This window comes from Ammospiza caudacuta, chromosome 9 (genome assembly GCF_027887145.1).
Source record: "Ammospiza caudacuta isolate bAmmCau1 chromosome 9, bAmmCau1.pri, whole genome shotgun sequence".
NCBI lineage: Eukaryota > Metazoa > Chordata > Aves > Passeriformes > Passerellidae > Ammospiza > Ammospiza caudacuta.
The window spans coordinates 32,401,385-32,427,528 of record NC_080601.1 but is presented as its reverse complement, the minus strand read 5'-3'; the positions used below and the strand labels follow the sequence as shown (position 1 = coordinate 32,427,528).

General features: G+C 47.3%; 2 protein-coding genes across 2 annotated transcripts; one reads left to right on the top strand and one right to left on the bottom strand.

Moving 5' to 3' along the window:
- Positions 1-1,303: 1,303 nt before the first annotated feature.
- KCNK18 (potassium two pore domain channel subfamily K member 18) lies at positions 1,304-5,719 on the bottom strand. The gene is made up of 3 exons (XM_058810898.1): positions 5,503-5,719; positions 4,319-4,474; positions 1,304-2,109 (listed from the first exon to the last, which is right to left on the bottom strand). Exons 1-3 carry the CDS (start codon positions 5,717-5,719, stop codon positions 1,304-1,306), a joined length of 1,179 nt encoding a protein of 392 aa, XP_058666881.1.
- An 8,111-nt stretch (positions 5,720-13,830) lies between these two features.
- Positions 13,831-14,775, top strand: LOC131561623 (collagen alpha-1(I) chain-like). Its single transcript, XM_058810985.1, has one exon. The coding sequence runs from the start codon at positions 13,831-13,833 to the stop codon at positions 14,773-14,775; it is 945 nt and encodes a 314-aa protein (XP_058666968.1).
- The last annotated feature ends 11,369 nt before the right edge of the window (positions 14,776-26,144 follow it).

Sequence of the window (26,144 nt, the reverse complement as noted above, 5' to 3'; positions counted from 1 at the left end):
ATTAATGCTTAATTGTATCTAATTATTAATAAGGATTGAATACATATTGCCACATACATGGAGTGCAACAGACATAAGATGGCATGTAAATATTCTGAAAATCTCAGCTTCAACTGGTAAATTTGCTAATGGAGAATATTGTACATTCTGTAAATAATCAAGCATTTTTTATTATCTAGAGATCTTCACACTTAGTGGGCAAGCATGTCATCATAAGTTAAATGTGGTTAATTAAAGTTAGTGATTTCTTTTATATGAATTATATATTTTTATTCTAAATTATTGGTTTTAATGAGAAGCTATTATTGATAATTCAAATTATTAATAATATAAGCAACATCCTGAAGAAAAAAATTATATTCTCATCTTAATGTGCTCCAAAATTCTATAATTAGAGGTCCTCCCCACATCCCAGTGAAACAGGTGGGTCAGGGAGCTCCCAGAGGTGGAGCAGAGTGAAATGGGGGTGAGGAGTGGGGATCTCTGGGTTGGTGTTCGGCACAGGCTCCTGTGACAGCAGTGACATGGAGCATCACTCCAGGGCTGCAGCCACCCCAGGGCTGCTGTGCCTTCCCCAGACACCACCAGGGAGCAGAACCTGCCCTGAGCACCTCGGGAGCTGGGCCCTGTGGGACACACATTGACTCGAGCACAGACACCCTGAGCCATGGTGGAGCAGGAGTGCTTCCAGCTCTGAACAGATGAGCAATTCTCTGACTGGTTTCTGGACAGGTGGCAGAGATGGGGAAATGTGGTGTCCTTCCTTTCCATGGGACATTTCCCTGAGCTGTGCCAGGTGTGATGTTTGCCACACTCTGCAGCTGGGTCCACACCTCTCCCCCCAGCTCTCTCTGGTGACGAGCAGGGTGTCACAGTCAGGACAGACAGACACAGCCCGGCTGCAGAGAAGGTGGCGGGACAGGACCTTCCAGGAGATCTGGGTCTTGCTTGGACGAGTACTGAAAACAAAATTCCTGAATTTGCTTGCAGTGGGAGAAGGGACAGAAAGGCTGCAGAAAGTCAGAGCTTTGCACAATATGTCAGGGAGAACTGTCAAGGAGAGCCTTCACCTTCCTCATCAGGCAGCATCTGTGATTATTCAGGAGAAGAGTCCCCTTTGCAAAGTCTACCCTGGAGATACCTTCACCAGGTGCCTCCAGAAGTGTTCAGCCATTTCACAGTCATTTCTCAGAGGAAATCAGATTAAAATATGGCACCTGCCAGCCCAAGGCAGAAATGTACAGAAACAATTCCATCTCTTTGCAGTGGCTAGTGCTGACAAGTGAAGGAGAAATGACTGCTCTTATTTTGGATATATTTTCTTTGAAGGCATATTTTTCTCTGCACAAAATGAAATCACCTTTTTATACAGGACAATTAAACGGTCTTGGCCCAGCTTAAAAGCAATGAAGACAATTTCCATGCCAATTATAATGTAGAGGGAAAAAAACAAGAAAAACTTGGGATGCTCTAACTTTGTATCTCCAAATCCAATAGTGGTCAAAGTGATAAAGCAGAAATAAAAGGCTTCCTGAAAATCCATTTTTTTTTCCCATTTTGGAAGAATAGCAGCAGCACAGGAGATGTACACAAAGATAACGAGCACCATCAACACAATGGGCACATCTAATTTTTCTAACTCTTTTCCTATTTTGTCAAAATTCTTGATTACTCTCGACACAGTCTTTTCCCTGGCTAGTTCAGGACATGAACTCCATCTCTCCATGCTTTTATTTCTTGCTGGTTGGGTGTTTTCATTCTCCCTGGCAATTAACATTTCAAAAAGTTCCACGTTGCGGTATTTGACCTGTTTCACACCTGACTGACTTCTCAGCACTTCCATAATGGCCAGGGGCTCGTTGATGACTATTTTAGACTGTTCCCTGGATTTCAGTTCATTCCTTTTGCTGCATGTGGATCCAGAACAGAGTTTAGAGGCAAGAATTTTTGACTGCAGTTTCCTGAACTCGTTGTAGGACTTGGATAAGACAGTTGCAAGGATGTCTCCCATGTCTGTCAGGACCAAGAACATCAGGGGGATCCCAAATAAAGCATACAACATACAGAGACACTTCCCATTCCGTGTCACAGGATAGGTATTGCCATAACCTTGAACAAGAATAAGAAGGGGATGAGAAGAGAAAGAGAGAGATGTGATACATAAAATTGGTAGCAGAAGATATGCCTTTTCCCTAAATCCAGTTTGGGTGTTTATATTTCCTTCCTCTAACATACTGGATATGAAACTCAAGCTGTAAATAATTTTCCATTATAGTGGGAGAAAATTTGGTATTATAGTAACTGTATTAAATTTTATCAACCATTTTTCTCTTAATCCTTCAGAAGACATTGAGTATTCCTTCTCTCCTTTCAAAGACCATTTTTTCCTAGAGGAACTTCTAGGCCAAGTACTTAGCCTGTCAGATTATCATCTCATATGTTGAGGTATGGTTTCCCTCATTTTCTTCATCCATGCATGTTTTCACTTGTGGCTGCCTCAGCCTTTGGTCTGAACCCAGCCTCAGTCCCTGCTTTGCTGTGAGGCACTGAAATATCATTTATTCTTGGTCACTCTCTTCCCCGCAGGCAAACTGGGAAACTCTCAAAGCACTTGGGAAAGATTATTGTCATTATTGCACAAAGTGATCTTATTTACTCTTTTTAAAATTGATTTCTGTGCATTAAAAATACCTAGTGCAGTTTCCAGGCTTAAAAGTTATCCTGAGCCTAAATTTAGCTATGCAAAAATCTTTCCCAGCTGAGCCACTAGGCAGCCTCCCCAGGCAGCAAAGAGATCCAGTTCAGTCCATCAAACTTCAGACTAGATGACTCAATTCTCCCAGAAAATTCAAGGTAGATAATTTGATTCTATCCCAAGGTGATTTATCAGTTCCTGATTCTACAAATAACAAACCCGCTGCAATGGAAATAGCCACCTATTCCATCTATTAACAGCAAATGTTCCGGGCTTCCTACTGATCCCAAAATTCAGGTCAAAATTGAGGAAGCTGCATTAATACTCAGTGCTCTGAAGGCAAAAAGTACTGGCAGCTTAGAAATCAATTTGTTGGGTTGGTGTGTATGGGGATATTTGTCAAGTCCCACGTTAATGGAGGAGGGTAAATACGCCCGTGGAAGACATTTCCCACAATATGCCTTTTCATCAGCTTGCTGAAGTCAAAGCTTTCTGATAAAACACTCCCTTTCAAAAGTCCTTGGCTGCTGTGTTTGTTCCAGGAAATATTCACAGGGCTGAGGATTTTGGTCTCATCCCCAGTGCATCTCTGGCCACCCAGACTTTTGTCTTTAACTGCAAGAAGCTGAGCTTGAGCAGTCACCCAAAAGATGAGAGTGTGAGGTTTGAGCTGTGACACAGCCCACAAGGGCTCTGGGTGAGCTCTCACACTGTTCCTTGTGTAGGATAAGCTCTTTTTAAGGTTTTTCTCTTACAGTAGGATGCATCCCCATGCTGGGATCTTGAGCACATCCTCCTGCAGTGGAGAAATGTCTTTGCAATTTGATACAATGCTGTGGGAATATTTCCCATCCAGCTTTGATTATGACAAATTTGGATAGACAGTGCCTGTACTTGCCAGCATTTGAGAAAGATTAACAAAGGGATAAAAGTAGCTTTGGGAATGAGCATGAGGAGTTGTATTTAGCAATGCAGAGGGAGCCAAAATCAGAGCAGATGTTTCTATTTGATTTAGGTCCTCCTTTGAAATATGAAGTCAGACTGAAAGATTTCAAAGGTGTGACTTAAACACTATCATGTGCTGTTAACCCAGAGAAATGTGAACACGGTGGTTAATTACAGAACCACAGATTAACAAAGCTGAATTAGACATAAGTAACTGAGAAGCAATTGAAAAACAATATAAGTATTATGAATTCCCTTTTCCAGAGAAGAAAACATTACCCAAGAGGACACACAACAGTGGGAAGGATAAGGTTTGAGACTGAAATATGGATATTTCTTTTTATTTCAATAGCTCTGTGAACATCATATAGGAATTCATATTATAGTATATATGTAATGATGCAGTTAATTAGTGTGTACCATCACTAATCACTAAATTGTGACTTGTTTCTGTGACTCAGCTATGTCTCTGCAGTCTGTGTTTGCAGAGCCACTTGCAGACTCAACAGCAATATTCAGGGGAAAAATTCAAAGAGATTTGGGCTTTGGGTTTAGTAGGGGTGGGTTTGTTTGTTTGTTTGCTTGTTTAGGGTGGTTTTAATTCTCTGGAAGAAATTCATTAGAGAAAGCAGCAACAGGAATTTATTCTGAAGGGTGTTACTTTACCTCTGTACTTACCCACAGTTGTGAATACTGTGCAGCAAAAAAAGAGAGACCCAAAGAAATTCCATCTTTCTTTTGGGTTGATAAACCAGACTGGGTCAGCTGTGTTCAAAAGCTGATGGATGTCGCGGATAAACGTCTCATTTTCTGTCAGGTTATCTGTCCAGTTATCTGTCACAGTCACAGCAGGAGGCACAGTGAGTGTTTGCAGACCACCACCCAGGGAGCAGCCTGCCTGCAACCCCAGTCAAATATACTGCAGCTGAGAATTTGCTCATATTGTCTTAAAAATATAAAAATATTCCCCTTCTCACCCTCCCCTTTCAAGCCCCTCACCCCCACCTCTGAGAAAATCAGGTGGGTTCAGTGGCTTTGGTGAAAAAAAGTACAGGGAAAAAAAACATAAAGAAGCAGGACTGAGTAACCAGCTTCCAGCCTGAATGTCCTGTTTCATTTTGGACTTCCCAGGAGATTAGTCTACTTTTGACCCAGAGGCGCCAAGAAATGTGGGGTCAACACAGGGAACCACTATGAACCACTTGGATGTCACTGCCCAGTGCCCTGCTGTGAATCCTGCTACCCTTCTTCCTCCTCCCCGTGGCTGGGCTTTGCTGGAAAGGACATTATTTACATTATTTAATTGCCCAAAACTGATCACTGTGTCAGCACAGCTACCTGAGTGAAACTCCAAGCCTATGTACAAGCCCCATCACAAATCCAGGAGGATTTCTGACCCTTCTTTTCTCCTCTACTCCCTCCAATCACTGGGTCTGGGGTGCAGAACTGCACCTGTCTCCCTCTGAGCATCCCATCACCAGAGGGCTGGCAGGGAAGCTCAGAGCAGGGAAGAGGCAGCTGGAAAAACTTTCTGAGAGAGAGGATTCAACTCCAGCAAACTGCAGGAAATACCACAGGAATGTCAGCTGCTCGTTAAGAACCTGGCAAAAAGGGAGAACACAGGCATCTCAGGGAAATCTGTCTAGGCAGGAACACAAGGACTGGGAAGCTTGCAGTCAAAAATCACAGCTAAAGAAGACACCAGCAGTGTCATTAGCTAGGCAGAGTGAAAATCCTGTTTGCAGGATAAGCTGCTAGTATTTTGAAGAATGTCTTAAAAAGCAAAAAAAAAACTCATTCAAAAAGCAAAGTAATTAATAGCTCCCTGTGCAGATAAGTCATTTTGAAATTCCAGTACATACCTGGTAACTTTCTGGCGAGGCACATCAGCTTCTGCAGAAATGTTCTGTATTCTTCACTTACTGTGACCTTCCGGGTACTTTCAATGTGGGAAAACATGAGAGCCCCAAGAAAAGCATAGATGACAAGAGACACAATGAAGCAGGCATGAGGAAACACTGCCCAAAATATTTTTTTACATGTTGTTTTACCTTGCAGAGGTTGTGATGTTGTTGCCATCCTAAGCTCCTCTTTTATTTTTTTTTTAATATATAATTTTGTGCAGAAGACACAGCTTTTAGAAAGGAAGATAAGAACGTAAAAGCTTTTGCAGCCAAGAAAAGCTTCTCCTGTGAAAACAAGGATTGTTCTGCCTCAGGCTTTCGGATCACATGTCTTTATAAGTGAAGATTGCGCTACAGTCCCCATGGAAAAGCAGCACAAACCCTGAAATACTTCTCAGTAGATGCCACGCCACTCTATCCCTGAATTATTATTGATCAGCCAGCACTGTAATGCACATGGATCACCAGCTCCTATCAGCTTCCACTGGAGCCAACTCGTGCTTAAAGTTCCTTCTCCTGAACAGCAGCTTCCCACTGATAGAGCAGAAACACTTCCAGCTCCCAGAAGGGAAAATGTGCACTGTAAGGAATAGAGTTCTTTAAAGATTTCTCCCAGAAACAATCAGGAACACTTAAAATTAGTCAAAAGAAGGGGATGGCTCTAATTGTTACCCCTAGGCAGACAGTAGAACAATGAATTTCCCTTTCAGAGAACTTACAGAATCTCTCTATACCACTTACTCTTTGTGGAGAGGGTCTTTTGAATTTTAAATTCTTTTTCTCCAGAGAAAAAACAAAATAAAAAGAGTCAAGAAGGTTTCTCCTAGCTCTCACTTGAATAACCTCTTCTTATATAAATAGAAGTTTCAATTGTGAGATTCCCACTGACCTTAGTAAGTCAGGACTGCAAGATTCAGTTCAGAGTTAGTGATCTTTGCAAACTATTTCCAACTTAAAAATAAAGCCTTTCTTTTCATCCTTTACTCTAAAACACAAAGGAGCAGCAACATCCTTTGCTCTAAAACACTTGTTGGAGCAACAAGCAGTATCACTGCCCTTTGCAATTTTTGTGGTGGTAGTAAGAGGAGTTGGACTGTACAGAAAGAGGTATTAAATATTTTATCTCCAGGCATCTTTCATTAAAAATTGAAACAATCTTGTGCAGTCAAGACCTACTGAGCTATGTATATGGAGCAAGTCCACACATCCACACAGAAATCCTACATGCTTACAGTGACTTATTCTAGGTCAAACTCTCAGTAAATTTGATCAGAACATAGTTTATGTTCACCAGTATACAAGCCTCCACTATTAAAAAAAGAGACTTTTAGGGCTAAGACAAAAATAAAACTGTGTGCTTGCTATTTTTCTTGTTATCTGCCTTGTTGGCTCAGTCGTGCTTTTTGGCAACAGATTTATAAATCTTCTTATTGCAGTCAATCTCTGTCTTCATTTTTCCCCCACTGAAACACAGGGTTAAAAACTGCTAATGTCCATAATTAATCCAAAGCAACAGAACTTCCTGAGAGGTTGTGCTTGGAGATAATGTACATAGGTCTGGTGTCCTTTATGCTGGGAATTGTTACAATAGGGACTGAAACATTGGAAATTTGTTTATTACTGTCCAAATGCACGGGCTGCATACACCTGCAGGAGTCAGCACGGCTCTGCTACCCTGCTCTCAAGCAGTACAGTTAAAACTGGGAAAATTTCAAAAGCAGCAAGGATGGCTGAAGGTGTGGACAGCTTTCAGACAAAGAATGACTGAGCAGCCACTGGCCAGGGGGGAAAATATTGAAGAACTCTCTCCAGTCTGCCAGGTGTTCTGGAGGGAGCAGGTGAGGGATCAGCTCTCTGCAGCCTCTTTGAGGACCATCAAAAGGAGCAAAGCAGAAATCTGCTCCAAAACAAAACAGGATTGTTTCTCACATGGCTAGGAAGGTCTTTGCCAAAGGTTGTTGGGTTTCCATACATGAAAGAGAATGGAGAGATGTTTAGAAGAGCAGTCACTAGTGCTGACTACAAACCACACAGGGCTCAATAACCCCCCTGAACTGAAAATAGCTTGCAGCTGTAAAAATAAGATGGGGTACTGGGCAATGAGCCCCTGTCTGAGGCTACACATTCACACTGCTGTTCTAAAAAAGGTTTTCACTGGCCAGTATGGTAATTCTGATACAGTTTGTCCTGCACAGTTTTTCATCTGCAACTCAGATATAAACATATTTTCCACAAAGTGCTTTAAAATCTTCTCAGCCTCCTCCTACACATGGTACTGCAAAGTATTTAGCAATTCCCAGGAGCTTCTCAGCCATTTGCAGCATCAGGCTCTGAGCTTGTGACAACAAGAAAATTTAATAAAAATAAAACCATAAATGATTTTTACATTATTTGCTTAATCTAAACCATTTCCCACTATTGCAGTATTACATATTTGAACTTAGTTGCTTAAAAGCAAATCCCACTAACCACAAGTTATTCCAAATTGAGTTACTGGTACTTGTATTGAGAGAGATTTCTGCAATACACATTTCCTATCCACATTAATGGACAGCAAACCTGCATTTGTCCCAACTTCCATTTCTTTGATTAGGGCAAATGTGAGTGCTCTGTAAGGTGCTGGTTGAAAGGGAAGTTTTTGACCATAGCTGCAAGGTTATACAAATCCAGTAAAAATATATACTTACAATGAAATTACTATTTTATCTGATGTTTCTGAATTACATAGGTTAAACCTAGAAGGTCCTTGTTTGGGCAGAGAGAAACGTTTTTCAATAATCAGTAAAACTCTCCCTGCATTAAGTCATCTGCTATGTTGCCAAAGACCTGCTGTGTTACCTGCTGTGTTAAACACCATTCTGTACTGACAAAGAGTGTAATGTCATCCTTTTTAAGAGAAAATCAAAGTGACCTGAAGTTTGACAGTGCTTTTTAAAAATAAATGGCAATGGATTAAATGGTTTGCATTTATTTACACCTGGCATTGATTCTGATGGGAGTATGGTTTAACAGAGGAACTGAGACCTCAGCCTGGCAGCACTTCACGACAAGGAGAATTAAAAACCTTCCATTCCAGGTTGAATGTTAACAAGGATCATGGAAGATTTGATCCATTGCCTCAATATAGGCCCCCTGGAAAGTCTTTCCAGAATGCATTAATGTACCTTAGCTCCCCCCAGAAAATGAATGTTTTGGTATAGCGGTGATATCACCTCCAAGTACCCCAAAACAGCAAAAAATGAGTAGCAGCAGTAGCTGCACTAAGAAAGCAATCTCAGGGCTGTGTGAGCACTAGATTTGACATAAGGACACGCCACTCGAGGTCGGCTGGGTGGGTGGTGTCAGTGAAGTTTCACTTTTAGCGCCCTCAGTGTCCTCCCACCTCCCACCCACAATGGTTATCCCACTCCCTCCCAGCTCTGGGGCTCCTTGAGGCCTCTCCCTGTGGGATTTCAGCCCAGGAGCAGTGCTGGCCCAAACCCAGCCCCAGCACAGACCAAGACACTTGTGCAGAGCAAATGCACCCAGCCAGATGAGCCACACCAGCTTTTAAGGCGCTCTGCAAATATTTATCTCCTCACAACCCCACATTCCATATTGCCCTGGAATATGAATTCCCCTGACATCTCCCATTCTTAGCCCTCACACCTCACACTGCTGGGATGGAGAGAGAAATGCACAAACTGGCAGCGTAGGGTGTGTTGGATACCCCAGGGGAGTTTGGTTTTCTTTGTATCCATCTTTAAAAGTCTCAGCTTTTGCTTGAGTCGAGTGCTTGAGCTTGTAACCTCTGGGAATATTTGAGAGCACTCAGGACTAATATCCTGACACTACACAGAATGCTAAGTGGATTCAAAGATGTCCAGGACTCTCACCCTGAATAGGAGATTTTCCTATTTCATTGTTTGTTCACACCAAAGCCAAGCAAATGGTCCCATAATTTAATTTACAAGAGAAAAACCACTCTCAATGTGCCCCAGGACCAAGCAAAGCTTGGGTATTAGTTTCTGTTCCTCCTCTTTCTTTCTAAGAGGGATGAAGTCACATAGTCAGGAAACACCTTTAATGGGAGTTTTTTTCACCTGATAACAAAACACAGCAGCAGTCTTCAGTCACTCATGAGTTAACCAGCCCCTTGATCCCCAAATCATTGCCTGGGCAGAAACACTTCACCTTACCCTCCTCTTCCCCAAACCTGAGCAACCACAACAGCCTAGAAGAAGCCAAGCTGCCCCCAAAATGAGGAAATATTAGCTTTTTTCCCTCTGGAACTGGTAACATCTTCTCTCTCCCAGAGCTTCACCCAGTAGCCAGGGGTGCAGCTTATCTGGAGGGTTTGGCTGCTGCAAGGCTGAGGTTTCCAACACAGCAGAGCTCTGTGTCAGCCACTTCTGCTCCTGCTGCTCTCTGAAACATGTGGCAAGTCAGAATACACTTGGGGCTGGGAGGGGAAGCTGCTCTAGAGAGACAACACTCTCCCAGACCCTTTCTAAAGGGCCACCAGCAAAACCAGTGGATAGAGGGCAACAATTCTCAGTCAGGGTGGGGATGGCTTTGCAAACAAAGCCACGTTCCTGCTCATTGCTTTGCATGACTCCTCTGAATGCTGTGGCACCATTTCAGGGTGCTGGAACAAGCAGAAAGGTTGGTGTCACCTCGAGTCACCAGCATCAGACCCCACAGAGCAGGAGCCCTGGGTTTCCAGATAAGCAAAGGGGATTACTGAGGTTCAGCCACAAGTCTTATGCCAAGTCTTTACTGAGTTAATGTAGTGAACGTAATGCTGGTATAGTGGAGACTATCTCAGCACAGTAGTTCATTTCAAGGCAAACAAGCTCCCTGTAGAGAGATCAGAAAGCTGCTTCTGAGGAATTTAATTAACATTAGAGTATGTGAGATTATATGCTGCATGAGAGCTAAGCATCATGGTTCATGTCAGCACTGCATTTATTTGCAATTCTGCACTTCTTTGAGCTGGCATAAAACCCACATAGATTCAGGATGACAAGTCCACTTTGCTCTTAAAAATGCTAATTCTTTATAGTAATGCCACATTACTATTAATGTGGCATTATATGTACATAAGCAGGTGGAAAGAGGGGAATCTTAAACCCCAAATAAAAGAACAAACTTCTAGCCATAAATATCCCCCAGCATTCATGTGATACTGTCTCTGTGACAGGCACAGACACTCTCAAGTCTCAGCATACAAAATACTAAGAGAAAAAAAATCTTAAAATGATCTTCTTTCTAATGTCACATACAAGTTCAGTCAGAGAGAACACAGATAAAAAGTCTTCCTTTGCAGGCTGCAGCATTGGCCAAGTATTACAGATAACATCGAGGTCAGATGTGTATCTGGAAGAGCTCTGAGGTCATTAAGGACTGTAAATCCCCAGAGTGTCCTGCTTACAGCATCCATGGCACTTTATAAACCACAAGCAGGAGTCTGTGAGATGCCCACAATCAGACGCCTCTTTCTGTCTCCTCTCCCTGGCAATCAGGCTGGGCACAGTTTCGTGTCAGTGGCTCGGAGTTTCTTGAGTGTCAGGCTACATTTTCCATCACTTGTTTTCATCCCAATTTTCCTAATGACACTAAGCAATTTCTCTTCCCCTTTTGTGTAAAGTAATCTTTGAAGAGTTCTAACTCCATTATCTTACCACTCATTAGTCATTGTGGATTTGAGGGGTAGAAGACACTTTCACAGATGGGTGTGCCTTGGGACAACATTGAGTGGACACTTGTCTTCAAATTTCTTTCAATTCTGCTGTTTTCCTTTAGCTCTGACCAGGAATACATGAACTTTTCAAATCCTGTCCCACCCATTAATAAACCATTAATTGCTAACCCTTTAAATGTTTTAGCTCTCATGGGAATAGCACTTAGATGCTTTTTAGTGAATCAGAAAACAACATTTTGCCACCTTAGCGGGGGGACACTCTTTCAGGTTCTGGGCCCTTGTAGCTTCACCTATCTAATTAGTTTAAGACATAATTCCTCAATGATGTGATCCTGCCTGCGTTGATGAGTAAGGCCACACTATGAAAGCTCCTCCTGCAAAATATTTTGGGTTGGGGAAAAAATGCATGCAAAACCGCCCACCTTTTCTGAGGAACATCTTACAAAAACTGCATGTGGAATGAAGTCTCTTCTTATATCTTTGTCGACAAGGAAAAATCCTTTAACACTTCTAAGCGAGCCATCTGGGCCCCAAGTGCAATGAACCCTGTGGATTTGCCCAGGGCTCTTCCCGAGAATGCCTGGCACCCAGACTGCTGCTGCTGCTCAGGCTGCTGGGAAATCCTTCTAAATGGCACTGGCCTTCACTTGGGAATTTGAGATGTGAGGCTGGGGCAGCTCAGCTGCAGGATGACTGTATGCTCAGCGAGGGTTAATGTTTGAATCCTGCCAGGCAGCCAAAGACAGCTGGTTGCATCTTATTCAGAGAGATGGGGCTTTAGGTTATGGCTTCCTGGGATTTGTCATTTGTCTAAACAAAAGGACATCAGAAACACATCAGAAATGAAATGTTGAGCAGCTGAGAGACACAGGAGATTTCAGACGAGCCCTGAAGGTGGTTCACACAGAGGAGGAAGCAGGCAGGGCTGGAGGTGGCTGCATGCCCCCATGGAGGAATGAGGGCTCACAGAGCTGGTCCTGAGGAGAAGCACAGCCTCTTGAGTCCTACAGCACCAAGCACCTTGGCTCCACCAACAACAAGAGGGAAGGGGGATGGAGCACAGCAGCCAGATCTCAATCAAAGGGTGTGTCCACATCCAGGGGTCTGGCTAGAAAACAAGGGCCCCCAAACATTGGAGCTGCCAGCAGTCCCCAGCATGGAGCAAGATGGAATCTCTTGACAAGATGCCTTATGGACAATGCTACATTTCCTCCTTCTTCCAGCCTAACTGCTGATGGACAGCTGCAGTGGTAGCCACTCTCTGCTGTCCTCTTGCACATTCCTCAAGAGTTGTTGCTCAGCTCTTATCTCTAACCAGCAGTGCCATGGCATCAGCTCACTTCAGCTGTTGGCTGTCACACCAAACCTGCCAGGAGTTCTCAGCCTCTGTGCCATGACTTCCTTTTCCTTTATTTCCAGAGGAAATATCCGATCACCATGCTGAATACTGTCACAAGGCCATCCTTAGCAGCTGTGTGAAATGCTTGCCCCTAAACTGACCCACACCACATTTGCAGCTCAGCTTCTCTGGCTGAGAAGGCACAACACAGAGCAAGGGCACAAACCTCTTCCACATGTTGTGGGTCTCATCTGGAAACACACAGTAACTGCTTCAGTAACTGAAATTTTGTTCCAACGGTACATAGAACCTCTCTTCTTCCTTGCAGTCAGATGTTTACATAAGCAAAAGTATCTTGGGAAGCGCCCTTTGTAGATTTGAATCTTTCTCTCCCTTCTGAAATGGCCAGAATTTTTGTTCATTAGTTTGAAACTGAGGCTGTCTGCAGTCCAACACTAATAGCAGAAATGTGCCATTTACACCAATTAAGCATTCAACTTAATGCCTTTATATAGCTGAATTGCAGCAGAATTTGGTCAGATTCTGTTTCCTTTTAAACTCATGCAACACAGTTTAATGGATATGAAAGCAGAATTAGCTTTTTTTTTTTTTTTTTTTTTTTTTTAAATAAGCCATTGTAGACATTCTAGCTTTCTTGGGTTATAGAAGATTTCTGCACACACTTTCTCTGGATCTCAAAAGGGGGTGAATCGTGACATAGCCAGAGGGATGGATAAGCAGCCCAAAAACCCTTGTGTGAAGATAGGATAAAGGAGAATGACTTTAAGCTGAAGAAGGGTGAGTTTAGGTCATATATTAGGGTGAATTTTTTTACTCTGAGGGTAGTTAGGCCCTTAAACAGGCTGTGGATGTTCCATCCATGGAAGTGTTCAAGACCAGGCTGGATGTGGCATTGAGCAACCTGGTAGAGTGGAAGGTGTCCCTCCCTATGGCAGGGAAGTCACAAGCAGACCATCTATAAGGTCCTTTTCAACCCAAACCGTTCTATGATTGCACCTTGGCAAAAAAAAAAATCTCTTTTTGCAGAACCCTGTTGCAAAGTGACTCCCAAAGACCCAAATGTGTGCCAGTGCCCTCTGCCCTGGCACAGGGACATGGAAAACCACACCAGAGAGGAGCAGGACCCACTCCTGCTCCCCACCTCCGCCTGCAGCAGCAGCTGCCCGGGAAAGGGCGGCAGTGCAGGGCAAGCTGCAGTGGCATTTCCCAGAATAGCCCCTTACCCTCAAGCGATTCGCAGTTCATGGACTTCACGAGCCCATATTTCTGCGACAAGGAGATCATTTCCAAGCCCTTGAAAGAAGCAGGAGTTCATCGAGGGGCGGCAAACATGTGCGGGGTGCCCGTTATCCACCTCCGGCAGCGTTTCCCAGGAGAAAGGCTGGAACTGGCCCGGGGAGCCGGAGAAGGAGGGAGGAGGGATGGAGGGGCTCGGGCCCGGCCGCCTGTTCCGAGTGCTGCCGCCAGAGAGAGCTCGAAGCCCGCGGGCCGAGCAGCTCCGAAGGGTCTGCGAGCTCCAGGAGGGTCCAGGAACACCGGGCAGCCCCAAAGGGTCTGTGACAGTGGCCAGGAGGGCCCGGGGATACCTGGCAGCTCACAAGGGCCTGGGACAGTGGCCAGGAGGGCCCGGAGACACCCAGCACCTCCAGCAGATCTAAAGGGTCTGGGACAGCCTCCAGGAGGGCCCAGGGACACCCAGCACCTCTGGCAGCTCCAAAGGGTCTGTGACAGTGGCCAGGAGGGCCCAGGGACACCCAGCACCTCTGGCAGCTCCAAAGGGTCTGTGACAGTGGCCAGGAGGGCCCAGGGACACCCAGCACCTCTGGCAGCTCCAAACTGTGACATGAGGGCCCAGGGACACTCAGCACCTCCGGCAGATCCAAAGGGTCTGGGACAGGAGGGCCCAGGGACACCCAGCACCTCTGGCCACTCCAAAGGAGGGCCCAGGGACACCCAGGAGGGCACTGGGACAGTGGCCAGGGGGACCCAGGGACACCCAGCACCTCCAGCAGCTCCAAAGAGTCTGGGACGGCCTCCAGGAGGGCCCAGGGACACCCAGAATCTCCAGCAGCTCCAAAGGATCTGTGACAGGAGGGCCCAGGGACACCCAGCACCTCTGGCAGCTCTAAAAGGTCTGGAACAGGAGCACCCAGGGACACCCAGCACCTCTGGCAGCTCCAAACTGTGACAGGAGGGCTCAGGGACACCCAGCACCTCCGGCAGCCTGCTCAGCCTCTGCAGCATGTCATCACTGTGGTCCAAACTCCTTTGAAAAGCGAGTCAGGGAATGCAAGAGGGATGGAGAGGGATTTTCTGCAAGAGCATGGAGTGAAAGGATGAGGCAGGATGGCTCCAAACTGAAAGATAGTCGTTTAGCTTAAATATTTGGGGGGAAATTGCTGCACACCAAATTGCTGTGGTGATGCACAGCAACAGATTTCCCAGGAAACTTGTGGATGCCCCATCCCGGGAGGAGTTCAAGGATGGAGCTCTGAGCAGCCTGGTGTAGTGAAGGATGTCCCTGTCCGTGGCAGGGTTTTGGAACTTGCTGGTCTTCAAGGTCCCTTCCAACCCCCAAAATCAAAATTTTATGATTTTAAGATTCTGTGCTGTCAGTGCACTCTTACAAATATGCTGGTGAATTCTTGACACCAAATACACACAAACACAAACGTAATCACTTGTGACCTCCCTTACACATTGTTTTATGGATTACCACTGGAATATCTGTCAGTGCTGGGTCAGTTGACCAGATGGATGTTCTTCAGTCAATTTCCAGCTGCTGCAAACTGAAACAAGAGGACAGGCAGCTGCCTGGATATTATGAGGTACACTGGAGACACTGTGCCACGTTGTGCTCACCATTGCTCTCCTGGGCACCCTGGCTCCATTTCTTAGAACTCTTGTTTGCAGCACACCAAAGAGCAGCCCCTGGTTTTGCAGGCAATGGGAGGAGAGTGAGAAAGGAAATCTCTAGAGTTTTGGAAGTACAGCTATGGGGAATAGCCTGCAGCTATCCAGCTAGTTTGAGGAGTGTCATTTTAACCATAAAAAGCTGGAGTTTGTTATAACATTAGTCTTCCCCTGAATCTCACCTGGATCTCACTCATTGCGTGATCTCTAAATTAGAATGAGATGAAAGGAGAGCAGAGACATCATGAGAGCCTACAAGCTCTGCCTCCCTTGCCATGTCCTTTCTCATCCTTCAGATCTCCCCACTGTCACACAGGGCATTCCCCCAGGCTGCCTCCCTGTCACACAGAGCCCTGCACTGGTGCTAGGGATAGAGAACCTCTCCTCTCATGCTGCTGCTCCAGTCTTGCCTGGGCACACAAGAGTGGAACCCTGACCATCTGTGAAAGAAAAGCTTCAGCTCTGCACATGCAATGATGATGAGCTCCAAGGAATGTGCATTACAAGGCCCCTAAATTGAAGCATGGCTGTCCCAAAAGATGCAGGAGAACTGGTGCAGTCCTTGCTGCCCCAGGAGGCAGCAGCTAAACATACTCAGCTGGTTCCTCCAGCTCCCACGGCCCCAGCCAAAATGACAGCTCCTGGGCCTTTTTCAAAACTATCAATGTCCCAGGCAACACCTGGTTTCCTTCAGAAACACCCTCAGCAGGAAACCATGGATCTTCCCATCAGCTGATTTTTGCACATCTTCAAGCCAGCCCAGCAGAGTGGATGCTCATACCAGCACCCAGGGATAATTTGGGTGTTCCTGACACACCTGAAGGGCTCAGAGCCCAACATTCATGCTATGCCTGGTTTAGTCACCTCTGGCTCACTGGATATGCATAATCTTTCACCTTGAAGTCTCTTTAAACACTCCACAATGTCATTACTTTCTTGGAAAATATTGAGCTCTTACAAGAAGACAAATATTAGTCAGGGCATGTAAAGAAATCAAGTAACAATTTTAAAGTAGACTAGAGAATATGTATCATTTCTGACAAGGGTCTCAGTAGAGATCATCTGACCTCATCCTCTCATCTGAATTTTTGACTTAGGGTATCCTTCCAATCACCTTCTGGGCCAAATCCCTTTTCTGATTATTCCTGCCCTATGGAAATGAAACCATATAAAATGAAAGTTAATAATGCATGGTTTATTTCCACATGGATGTAATATTTCGTGGCCTACTCTTGGGATTTTGGCATGAGATTTAAAACAGGATTCTCAACCTAATGGGAAAATATATCTGTCATTGTGGTAAAAACTGTGGAGGAGAAAAACTTTTTCTAAGTAATACTTTCCTTTCTGCAGTCCCTTCTCTTTGCCCAGGGATCAGAGCTGCTTGGACTCCCTTTCCCTTGAGCCACTGTTTCATTCACGTTTCATTCAGCAGAGATCCCAGATGCTCTCTGGAAACCACGGATGCCACAGATGGCAGCACCACAGCATCTCCCTTTGGAAGCAGTTCTGCCTTATGCCAGCTTGGCCAAAGACTGGAAAGAAGCCCTACCTCAAGCCAGGTGGGTGATCACTTCAGATGCCTTCTTAGCAAGCAAAATAAGAGGGGAGGTCTCCTTTTAATATCTGGGACTGAACACCGGCCTGAGCTGCAGCACTGAGCAGTCAGTCCCAGCCAGGAGCTTGGCCAGGGCTCTTCTTTGTGCCTGAGTCCTGCCAGAGGCTGCTGTGACACCAACACAGCCTGGGGACTGTCTCTGTTTTGTCACACATGTGTTGAGTTTCTTGGATTAACCTTTGCTTAATTACACACCTCAGGCTAAACACTTTGAGTGTGATGTGAGGGGAATCTGGCTGACACAGGTCTATTTTTTCCCCATTCATCAATTGTGCTGTGTCACCCCTGGCCCATGTAGGCTTTAGAAGTAAATGCAAAGACTGAATCTAAAAGTCATCAATGCACCTGATGGGATTGCCTGAAACATATTTTTCAGCCTCAAAGCCTTTCCAAAAGTCCATAAAATATAGCATTTCTTGTGTATTTTTTCTAATAACCATGCTAATTTGCCATCCCAGTTGTGCAGATTGCGCTGGGGCAAGAGGTGTTCTGATTATTTCCTTTGTTTATGGTATTAGACTTAAACTATTGTTGATCTTATTGTTCTTATTTGTAACGTGTTCACCTCACTAGGACAGTAATTGTGTCAAGCAAGTTGGAGTCCAATCTGCAGAGCTGAATATTCAGAACTGCAGAAGAAAGGCTCCAATTTTTCAAGCAGCGGGCATATTACTCCTCCATTTGGATTTTTAAATTCTAATTATAGCCTGTTGATCCAGTTACTATGTTGTTTGTAAATCTAAATACAGTTCTCTAAAGCCTGCATTTTATTTCTTAACCTGTTGATGCTTAGCAAAAAACACTGGTGTGCCTAATAGAGCAGGTGGAGCTTAGCTTGCTTGTGATCAAGCTGTATTTTCCTCACTGTATTCCTTTGGATAAGTTTAGGAATGAATGCTTAACATCATACCCAGAGCACATAATGCCTTGGTACCTGTGGACTCAGCAGGGCTGGGGTCAGGATAAAATCTTCTGTTAAATAACATTGGTGAGGATTCCCAGGTGTTTTGGGAGGAGAGGAAAGGCAGTTGGGTTTGGTTTCTCTGCTCTTTGGAAAGTTACCCAAGGTCTTCTGGGAATGGCACCTTAACCATTCCCTCTTACACAGACAATAGTTCTAGTTCCTTCTCTTCTTTTCATGCAATGTTTTCTGCCCTTTCAAGCCCTTTTCTTTCCTCTGCAAGGAAAGCAGAGAAGCCCAAGCCCAAACCAGCAATGTTTCCCAGGAAACATTGCTGCATTTTGTGTGGCTGAGAAGTCTCCACAGCTCTGAGCTGTGAGTGTACCTGCAGCATCCTCCCTCACCTGTAAGAGTAGAGAAGTTTTGAGTAAGAAACTACCATCATGGGTGTTTGCCTGAGTCCATAAACCATACTTCCATCACAACCTTATTTTTTCTTCCAAGTCTTCTTTTAAGCTCCAGCCCCCTTGTGTGCTCCCAAGCATCCAGCACAGGCTTCTATCCAGGCTTGTCCCTGATCTGCTGAGGTGGCCGGCTGTGCCTTGACTGCTGGGCATGGAAATCACCAGGTGCACACCCAGAATTGCCACTGAGTCTTGGAGAGCTCCTCCCTGAGGCAGACACAGCTCCAGGCAGTGAAGCATCATCATTTCACAGCAGTGGGAAGGGCCAGGAAGAGGTTGTGGATGTTTTGACAGGTGGTGTTGGGGAATTAACCCGATTTCTCCTTTCATCCTTGTCACTCAGAATCCCCTGGGGGAGGAAGGGAGGGAGCTGCCCTTCCTGAAGGGAAGGTCTCCTGGAGATTTTCTGCTGAGGTCTCTGCCCATGAGCACTTTGACAGGAACTTGGGATACAGACATCCAAACAATGGACAGCTCCAGCAGGTACCAGCTACTCTTCCCATTGATCCTTTCCATGGGTCCCACAGGGAAAGTCACTGGGGTACAGGTGGTGGGGATGGAAGGTAAAGCCTGTTTGCTCTCCTTGAAACAGCATCTGAGCTTACAGTCTTGGCCTGGGCAAGTGAGGAGCAAGGAGTAAAATGTTTGAAAGATATTTCAGCATTCCAGCAACTGGGATGGGGATGGAATGGGGGCTGGTGTCACACACACACATTTCCATGCTGAGATGGGCAAGGCAGGGTGGTGCTCACTGCTGGGAGGAAAACTGCTGCTTGCAAAGCCCAGATGGGTCAGCTAAGAGGGCACAGTCTTCAAGGCATGGGAAAGGCCTGCCTGTGCTCTGCTTGCATCTCTGTGTCCTCCTGGGTGGGGACAAGAGGGTTCCATCTCCTCCAAGCTGTCACTGAACCTTGACAGTGCCCCCATGAAGGTGTGAAGGAAACTTTTCACTTCTCAGATAGTTGTGACCAATGGGAACAAAATTATTGAGCCCAGGAGCTCTGCCAGGGAAGAGATGAGGGGGGCTGCTTCTGCTACAAGGAATGAGGCAGCAAATCTACTTCCCCAGTCAAGCAGAGTGCAGCATGGTACCCTCGTTGCTGGGAGTGAGGGCTGGCTGGGGCAAATGCTCTTCTTGAATTTCTGCTGGGTTCCTTGGCTTCATCCCTTCTGGAACAGCCTCCTTCCCCCACCCTTAGTGTGCGTGTAATGGGAAGAAAGAGGCTTTTCCTGCATTTAGACATTTCTGCAGAAGCTGACCTGGGAGGTGAGGGAAGGACCCTCACCCTGCCCAGAGGAGAGGCAGCTCCGGTAAAAACTCACTGCCGTGCCCGAGCAACAAGGTTTTTCCAAGGATCCCTGAAAGCCAGAGGGAAAGGATGCGACCCCCTGGGATGTCGTGCTGCCTGTCACCCCCCGGGATGTCGTGCCGCCTGTCACCCCCCGCGCTCCCCGCTGCCGCGGCTGTGGGGTGAAGGTGCTGTGCCGTCCCCAGCCCGCAGCATCCGCCACCGGGAGCGCCCAGCGCCGCGGGCCAGCCGCGCTCGGGGGGACGAGAGGGTGAGAGCAGCAGAAGCAGCCAGAGCATCGCCCCTGCCTGACGGGGGGACGGCGGCAGGGGAACGGGAGAAGAAGCAGGCGCCGATTCCTCGGCATCCCCGCGGAGCCCGCCGGGGCCGCTGCCCGGTGTGAGCGCCCTCGGGCTGGGGCCGCCGGAGCCCGGCCAGCCGGGGCTCTCCGCTTTGGGTCCCCCCACTCTGAGTTTTCCACTCCGAGGACTGGGAGAGGGCGCAAGGGTGGCTTTGCTGCCCCGTGGTTTCGCTGTTTGTCGTACCCGGGAGTGTCCGGGAGAGGCGCGGAGCCGCGGGCGGCTCTGGGCGCACCGGCACCGGCTCCGGGGATGCTCCCGCCCCGCCGCACCCGCGGCCCGGCCCCGATGTGCGCCCGGCCGGGCCCGGAGATGCCTGGGATGGCTGTCCGCCCGAGCCTAGGGAGAAAATAAAGAAAATGAAGCGAAAACACCGCGCTGGCTGCACCGGCGGCGGCGAGGGGGCGGCAGGGATGGAGCCGGGGCAGGTCCTGAGGGCAGGGACGGAGCCGGGGCAGGTCCTGCGGGGCAGGGACGGAGCCGGGGCAGGTCCTGAGGGCAGGGACGGAGCCGGGGCAGGTCCTGCGGGGCTGGGATGGAGCCGGGGCAGGTCCTGCGGGGCTGGGATGGGGCTGCCGGCTCGCAGGTCTCTCCTCGAAACCTCTGCCTGCCGTGGAAGGAGCCACGAAGCTGCCTTTGGGGAGAGGCTGTTGTTAAGCCTCTATTGGGAGCGCAACTCTGTTTATTCTGGGTTTCCAAACCACCTGTAAAATAATAAAATAACAGAAAAGGTGGGCGCAGCTCCGGTCTAAAATCCTGGGAACAAAAGGCCGATTCCAGGCGTGAGGCGGCGCTGGGACCGGCCGGGCCAGGTGCCGGGGCAGCGCCCGGGCTGTGTGTCTGCAGCGTCCCTCGGCCCCATCGAACTCTTGAATTGGCACAAATAAATCATCGGCAGCGTCTGACGGCGCGATTCGGTTTGTTCTGTATAAGCTTTCCTTCCTTTATACGAAAAATATTCTGTATTTCCGTTCGATTATCCTCCGCCACGCTCCCTGCGCTGCTGTGGTACCCAAGGACCGTCGACGACAGAGAAGAAAACAATTTTACGGAGAAAATGTGAGGGGGAAAAAAAAAATCAGTATTTTTTGATTTTCAGAAACCAGCACTGACACCGACTATGCGGAAAGAAAAAAAATAAATAAAGCAAAAGCAAATCTGTCAAAACCGTGTCTCATTTGAGGTAAAATTCGACCAATCATTACAGGGAAAGATTTTAAAGCAACCGGCAAACTGCCAAAAGTTTTTTAAAATAAATAAAAATCCGTTTAATTGTTCAGTGATTCTAAACTGTTTAATATCGAATTGGGTTTTTAGATGCCAGGCAATACTTCCAAATAACAAACCACCACCACCCAAACGGATTTTAGTTGTGCTCCCATGTGCATGTCACATTATCAAGAGAATAAAATGTGCCATGAAGGTTCGCAAAATTCCTTAAACTTGTATTTGATCAAGAAAAATTAATTCATTTCAGTTGTCAAAGAACACGTTAAAGTGTCGTTCCTTGTTTTCTATATTTACCCCTCTCTTTCTTTCTTTCTTTCTTTCTTTCTTTCTTTCTTTCTTTCTTTCTTTCTTTCTTTCTTTCTTTCTTTCTTTCTTTCTTTCTTTCTTTCTTTCTTTCTTTCTTTCTTTCTTTCTTTCTTTCTTTCTTTCTTTCTTTCTTTCTTTCTTTCTTTCTTTCTTTCTTTCTTCCTTCCTTCCTTCCTTCCTTCCTTTCTTCCTTCCTTTCTTCCTTTCTTCCTTTCTTCCTTTCTTCCCTTCTTTCTTTTCCCTCTTACCTTCTTTCTCTCCTTTCTTTCCTCCTTTCCTTCTTTCCTTTCTTTCTCTCCTTTCCTTCTTCCTTTCTTTCTGTCTCTCTTACTCTTTCTTTCTCTCTCTCATTCTGTTTCCCTTTCGGCACTTTCTTTATTTTTCTTTCTTCTTTTTTCTTTTCCTCCTTCTCCTGTCATGAAAAACATGCTTTATACTCTTACTCTACAACGAGATAAAGGAAAAATTACGAACTCAACCTGACATTTATCTCTCCATTCCTAGTTTCCCCTCAGCTGAATAAAACGCAAGCCCAGGGTTTTCCCAAGGTGCCGTGAGATAAATTCCTCACAGTTCTCCGTGGCTCCCGGCCGCGCTGCGGGCCAGCGAGGGAGCCGGGGCTGCGGGCGAGCCCGGCCGGGAGAGGCAGGGAACGGGGAACCCATCCCAGTGTGTGCAGGGGACTCGCAGCCCTAATCCCGCTCCATCTTGGGAGGTGGCACGCACGAAAAAAAAAGGGGGGAAAGGGGTTTTGTTTCCCCATTGTGCCTATGTCCTGAATAGAAACCTCTGCGGCTTCCGCCCGCCCGGCAGCGGCTGTGCCGGGGGAGGCTGGCGGGGCAACGGCCCCGGTACCCCCGGCTGCCCGCGGGGAGCGGGGCCGCACAGCCCTGGCCGCGCTGGGTACGATCCGCTCCCTTCCCGAGGGCCGGGCCGGGCAGGGCAGGGCACGCGTGGGGCGCCGGGCCCGGCGGGACCAGCGGGGGATGCGCGGGGAGCGCGGCCGGGGCGGGACGCGCGTGGGGAGCGCGGGGTGGGAGGAGCGCGCGTGGGCGGCGCCGGCCGCGGGGCAGCCCCGTGGGACGGACGGCGCGGCCGGGCCCGGGGTCCCACGGCTGTGCCCGGGGTCCCGGTGCCGTGCCCGGTGTCCCACGGCTGTGCCCGGTGTCCCGGGACTGTGCCCGGTGTCCCACGGCTGTGCCCGGTGTCCCGGTGCCGTGCCCGGTGTCCCACTGCCGTGCCCGGTGTCCCGGTGCCGTGCCCGGTGTCCTACGGCTGTGCCCGGTGTCCCGGGGCAGTACCCGGTGTCCCACGGCCGTGCCCGAACGGGCCTTCCCCAGAGCAGGGCGGCTCCGGGCTGGCGTCGGTGCGGGCGGTCTCGCATCCTCCACGCACCGGCCGAGGGTGGCGAGCGGGGCCGCTGTGGCCGGGGCTGGGCTCGGCTCCCTCTGGCCTTCCGCAGCTCCTTCTGTGGGGCCCGGAGCCGGCGGAGGCTCCGCAGCGGCTGCGCCCCGGGGCTCCGGCCCCGCTCCCTCCGCCCGTGCGGGCAGGTGCAGCGGCCGGACCGGGCCCCGCCGCTCTCCCTTCGCCGGGGCTGCGTTCCCGGCCCGGCCGCCCCGCGGGGCCGGCGGAGCTGCTGCCGGGCCGCAGTGGGACGGGGGAGCTCCCTCTCCCACCCCGCTCTGGGTCTCGGCTTTTCCCTGTCCCGAGAGCAGCCGGGCTGCAGCGGCGTCAGGCCGGGCGGCGGCACCGCCGACACTGCAGAGCAGGTTTTTGTTTGTCTAGCCCCCTTCTCTTTTTTTCCACACAGCAATTTTTCCTTTTCGTTTTCCTTTGTTTTTTCTTTTTCGTTTTCTTTTTCTTTCTCTTTCTTATTCTTTTCCTTTCTCATTGAGTTTTTATTTTCCTCCCTTTTCCGTCTTCTTGTTTCTTTTCCATTTTTCCATTTTTCCATTTTTCCATTTTTCTTTTTCTTTTTCTTTTTCTTTTTCTTTTTCTTTTTCTTTTTCTTTTTCTTTTTCTTTTTCTTTTTCTTTTTCTTTTTCCTTTTTCTCTTCTTCGTTTCCTTTTTCCATTTCCTTTTTCTTTTCCATTTCCTTTCTCTTTTCCATTTCCCCTTTCTTTCTCCCGTAGTGCCAATTCAGCACAGTTTAAAACAAAGCTATAAACACCAAGCATCGAACGCCACTTTCCCAATGAAGAAGCCAATGAAGAAGTCCCTTAGAGCATCCCCTTCCTCCGGCTGGCGCCCGGTGCAGCGGGATGCGGGGAGAGGAAGAGCCGCTCCTGCCGCACAGGGCAGGGAGCACCACAAGGAGGGGGCAGGTAAACTGGCAGGTATTGCCTTAACAAGAGAAGTTATTTGAAAGCACTAACTCTGCCCATCATCCCAAGGCTGTTAGTCATTTTAATGTACACCCGTAATCTATTTAACAAGCAAATCTGACACAGTTTTTCCAGCTAGCTGGCCCCTGGCCATCCGAGCCCCACCGTGAGTTATGGTTCCCCAGGACCGGGGAATCCAACGGAGCCCTCTCGATTCTCTTTTCCCCACCGTCGAGGTGGTGATGGTTTCGTGTAGTTAATTCTAAAATGCTTGGCAGCTTGCCCGTCAAACCATAAGTGATAGAAAAATGCAAACAAACTCTCTGTTTAATAGTCACAGGACAGTGCAACTAATCCACTGTAAACTGCTAATGGGTATCGATGTCAACAGGTACGCGGCGAGAGCCTGATACTCTGCACTCAATGGAAGACACTTCCCTTCTGAATGAGGATTATGTGCAAAATGCAACTTGGCAGAAGGATCCAAATTAAATTCATGCTTCAGTTAATTCAGATTAATTTTCCTGATTGCCCTAGCACACCACACAACCAAATCCCTGTGTATATTTGCTCCTTTTCTTTTTAAGGAGTTGATACAAATCTCTTCTCCTGGGGAGTGTTGCAAGATGCGTGTGCTGAATATTGTGATTCTCTCAGGCATTAACTAGAGTAATAAAATACCTGAGATGTATTTTTATATCGCTGTTATTACTACAAACATTAGTTTAGGATACTGGATCCACTATATGACCGTGTTTCAGTGTTTTTTCACTAACATGCTGCAAGCAGCATTCCAGCTAATCACCTTAATGGAAATTAGAGAGGAAAATGGTCTATTAGGCTATTTAATCTATCCTCACTCAGTAACATTTTCTTACCGTTTTCAGTCCAGCCTTAAATTTAAAAATAGCCCGTAGGAATTATTCTGCAGTCTCCAGAGGTTGTTATACCAACAGATAGCTCAGAAAAGTGTGAAAATACACTAAAAAGAGGTTACTAAGAAATGTTTTCTGGTGGCCAGCTTTATTTTCTTTCTTTCTGTTTTGTGTTATCCAATTGTTGTAAGTCACACATCCCTCTGACAAACTAAATGTGTTCTCTCTTCTTCATCATGACCCTACTGTGTTTTTAATGTGGGCATTTTGGGGTTTGTTGGGGCTTTTTTTCCCTACAAAAGGTTAATAAAAGAGTGTGAGTTTAGCTCGGGCTTCATTCCAGGCAGCACCTTGACTACTCATTTATATCCAAATTCTTGCTCTTTTTCTTTTCCCTTATTTGACACCTTGACGGCAAACAGCATAATCTTTCTTGCAGATTTATTTTTTCCTCTGAAATGATAGGAGAAGTTGGAAATTTGTTTGCTTCTGCCCCAAGCTGCTTTCTCTGCTGTTTCCTCTATGAAACATTTACATAGAGCTGGTACCCCACAGAGAATAAATGTATGGTACGGCAGCATGTGGGAGCTTTCTGTGGCAGGCTAGTACATTTTATGTCACAGCCTCAATGTAATTTCACCCTCTTACTAAGGGTATGGTCTGCCTCACCCTCTCCTTGGCAAAATTACTCCTTACACGGGGATCTCCTGGCCCCTTCTCCATCTCCATGCAGCCCCCTGTGCTTGTCCCTCCAGCTCTGTCCCCATCTGTGCAGCTGATCCCACAGTGACACCGAGGCCTCCAGCTGGGGGGACACAGCCGTTTTCCGGGGGTTGTTTCATTCCATCTGCTTCCCCCTGCAGTTCCTCAGCTGGCACCACTGGGAGAAGCAGCCACAGCAGGATGATCTGCAGGGGTGAGGTGCAGAAAGTGCCTAACCAGGCTGTGCCACCAAAATGATGTCACGGTGCTGCAGTGCAACTTTCGTCGTCACGCGAAGCCTCTGATGGCGTGTGTGGATGTGAGCCAGCCTGGCCTGCTGCTTTTGCTCAGAGGCTTAGACACAAACCATGTCCCCTCCTGGCCTGCTTGCCCCCACCGGCTGCCCTCTGGTCAGATGACGAGCAATTCCCTCCCCTAGGCTAGATTGAATGCAGTCCAGTAATTGCCTGAGGAACAATAAATCATACATGAGACAAAGCATTCATTTACACCACTTTATTTCTGTAACAATGAGAGAAACTGAAATGGACCATTGTTAAAGATCACTATTTCCT

Bases quoted from the DNA above. Each gene is read 5' to 3' on its own strand.
- KCNK18 (XM_058810898.1), bottom strand. From the start codon at position 5,719: ATGGCAACAACATCACAACCTCTGCAAGGTAAAACAACATGTAAAAAA. The intron at 4,475-5,502 runs GTATGTACTGGA...TGACTGTGACAG, and splicing joins CCTCGCCAGAAAGTTACCAG to ATAACTGGACAGATAACCTG. The intron at 2,110-4,318 runs GTAAGTACAGAG...TTCTTGTTCAAG, and splicing joins CACAGTATTCACAACTGTGG to GTTATGGCAATACCTATCCT.
- LOC131561623 (XM_058810985.1), top strand. From the start codon at position 13,831: ATGGACTTCACGAGCCCATATTTCTGCGACAAGGAGATCATTTCCAAG.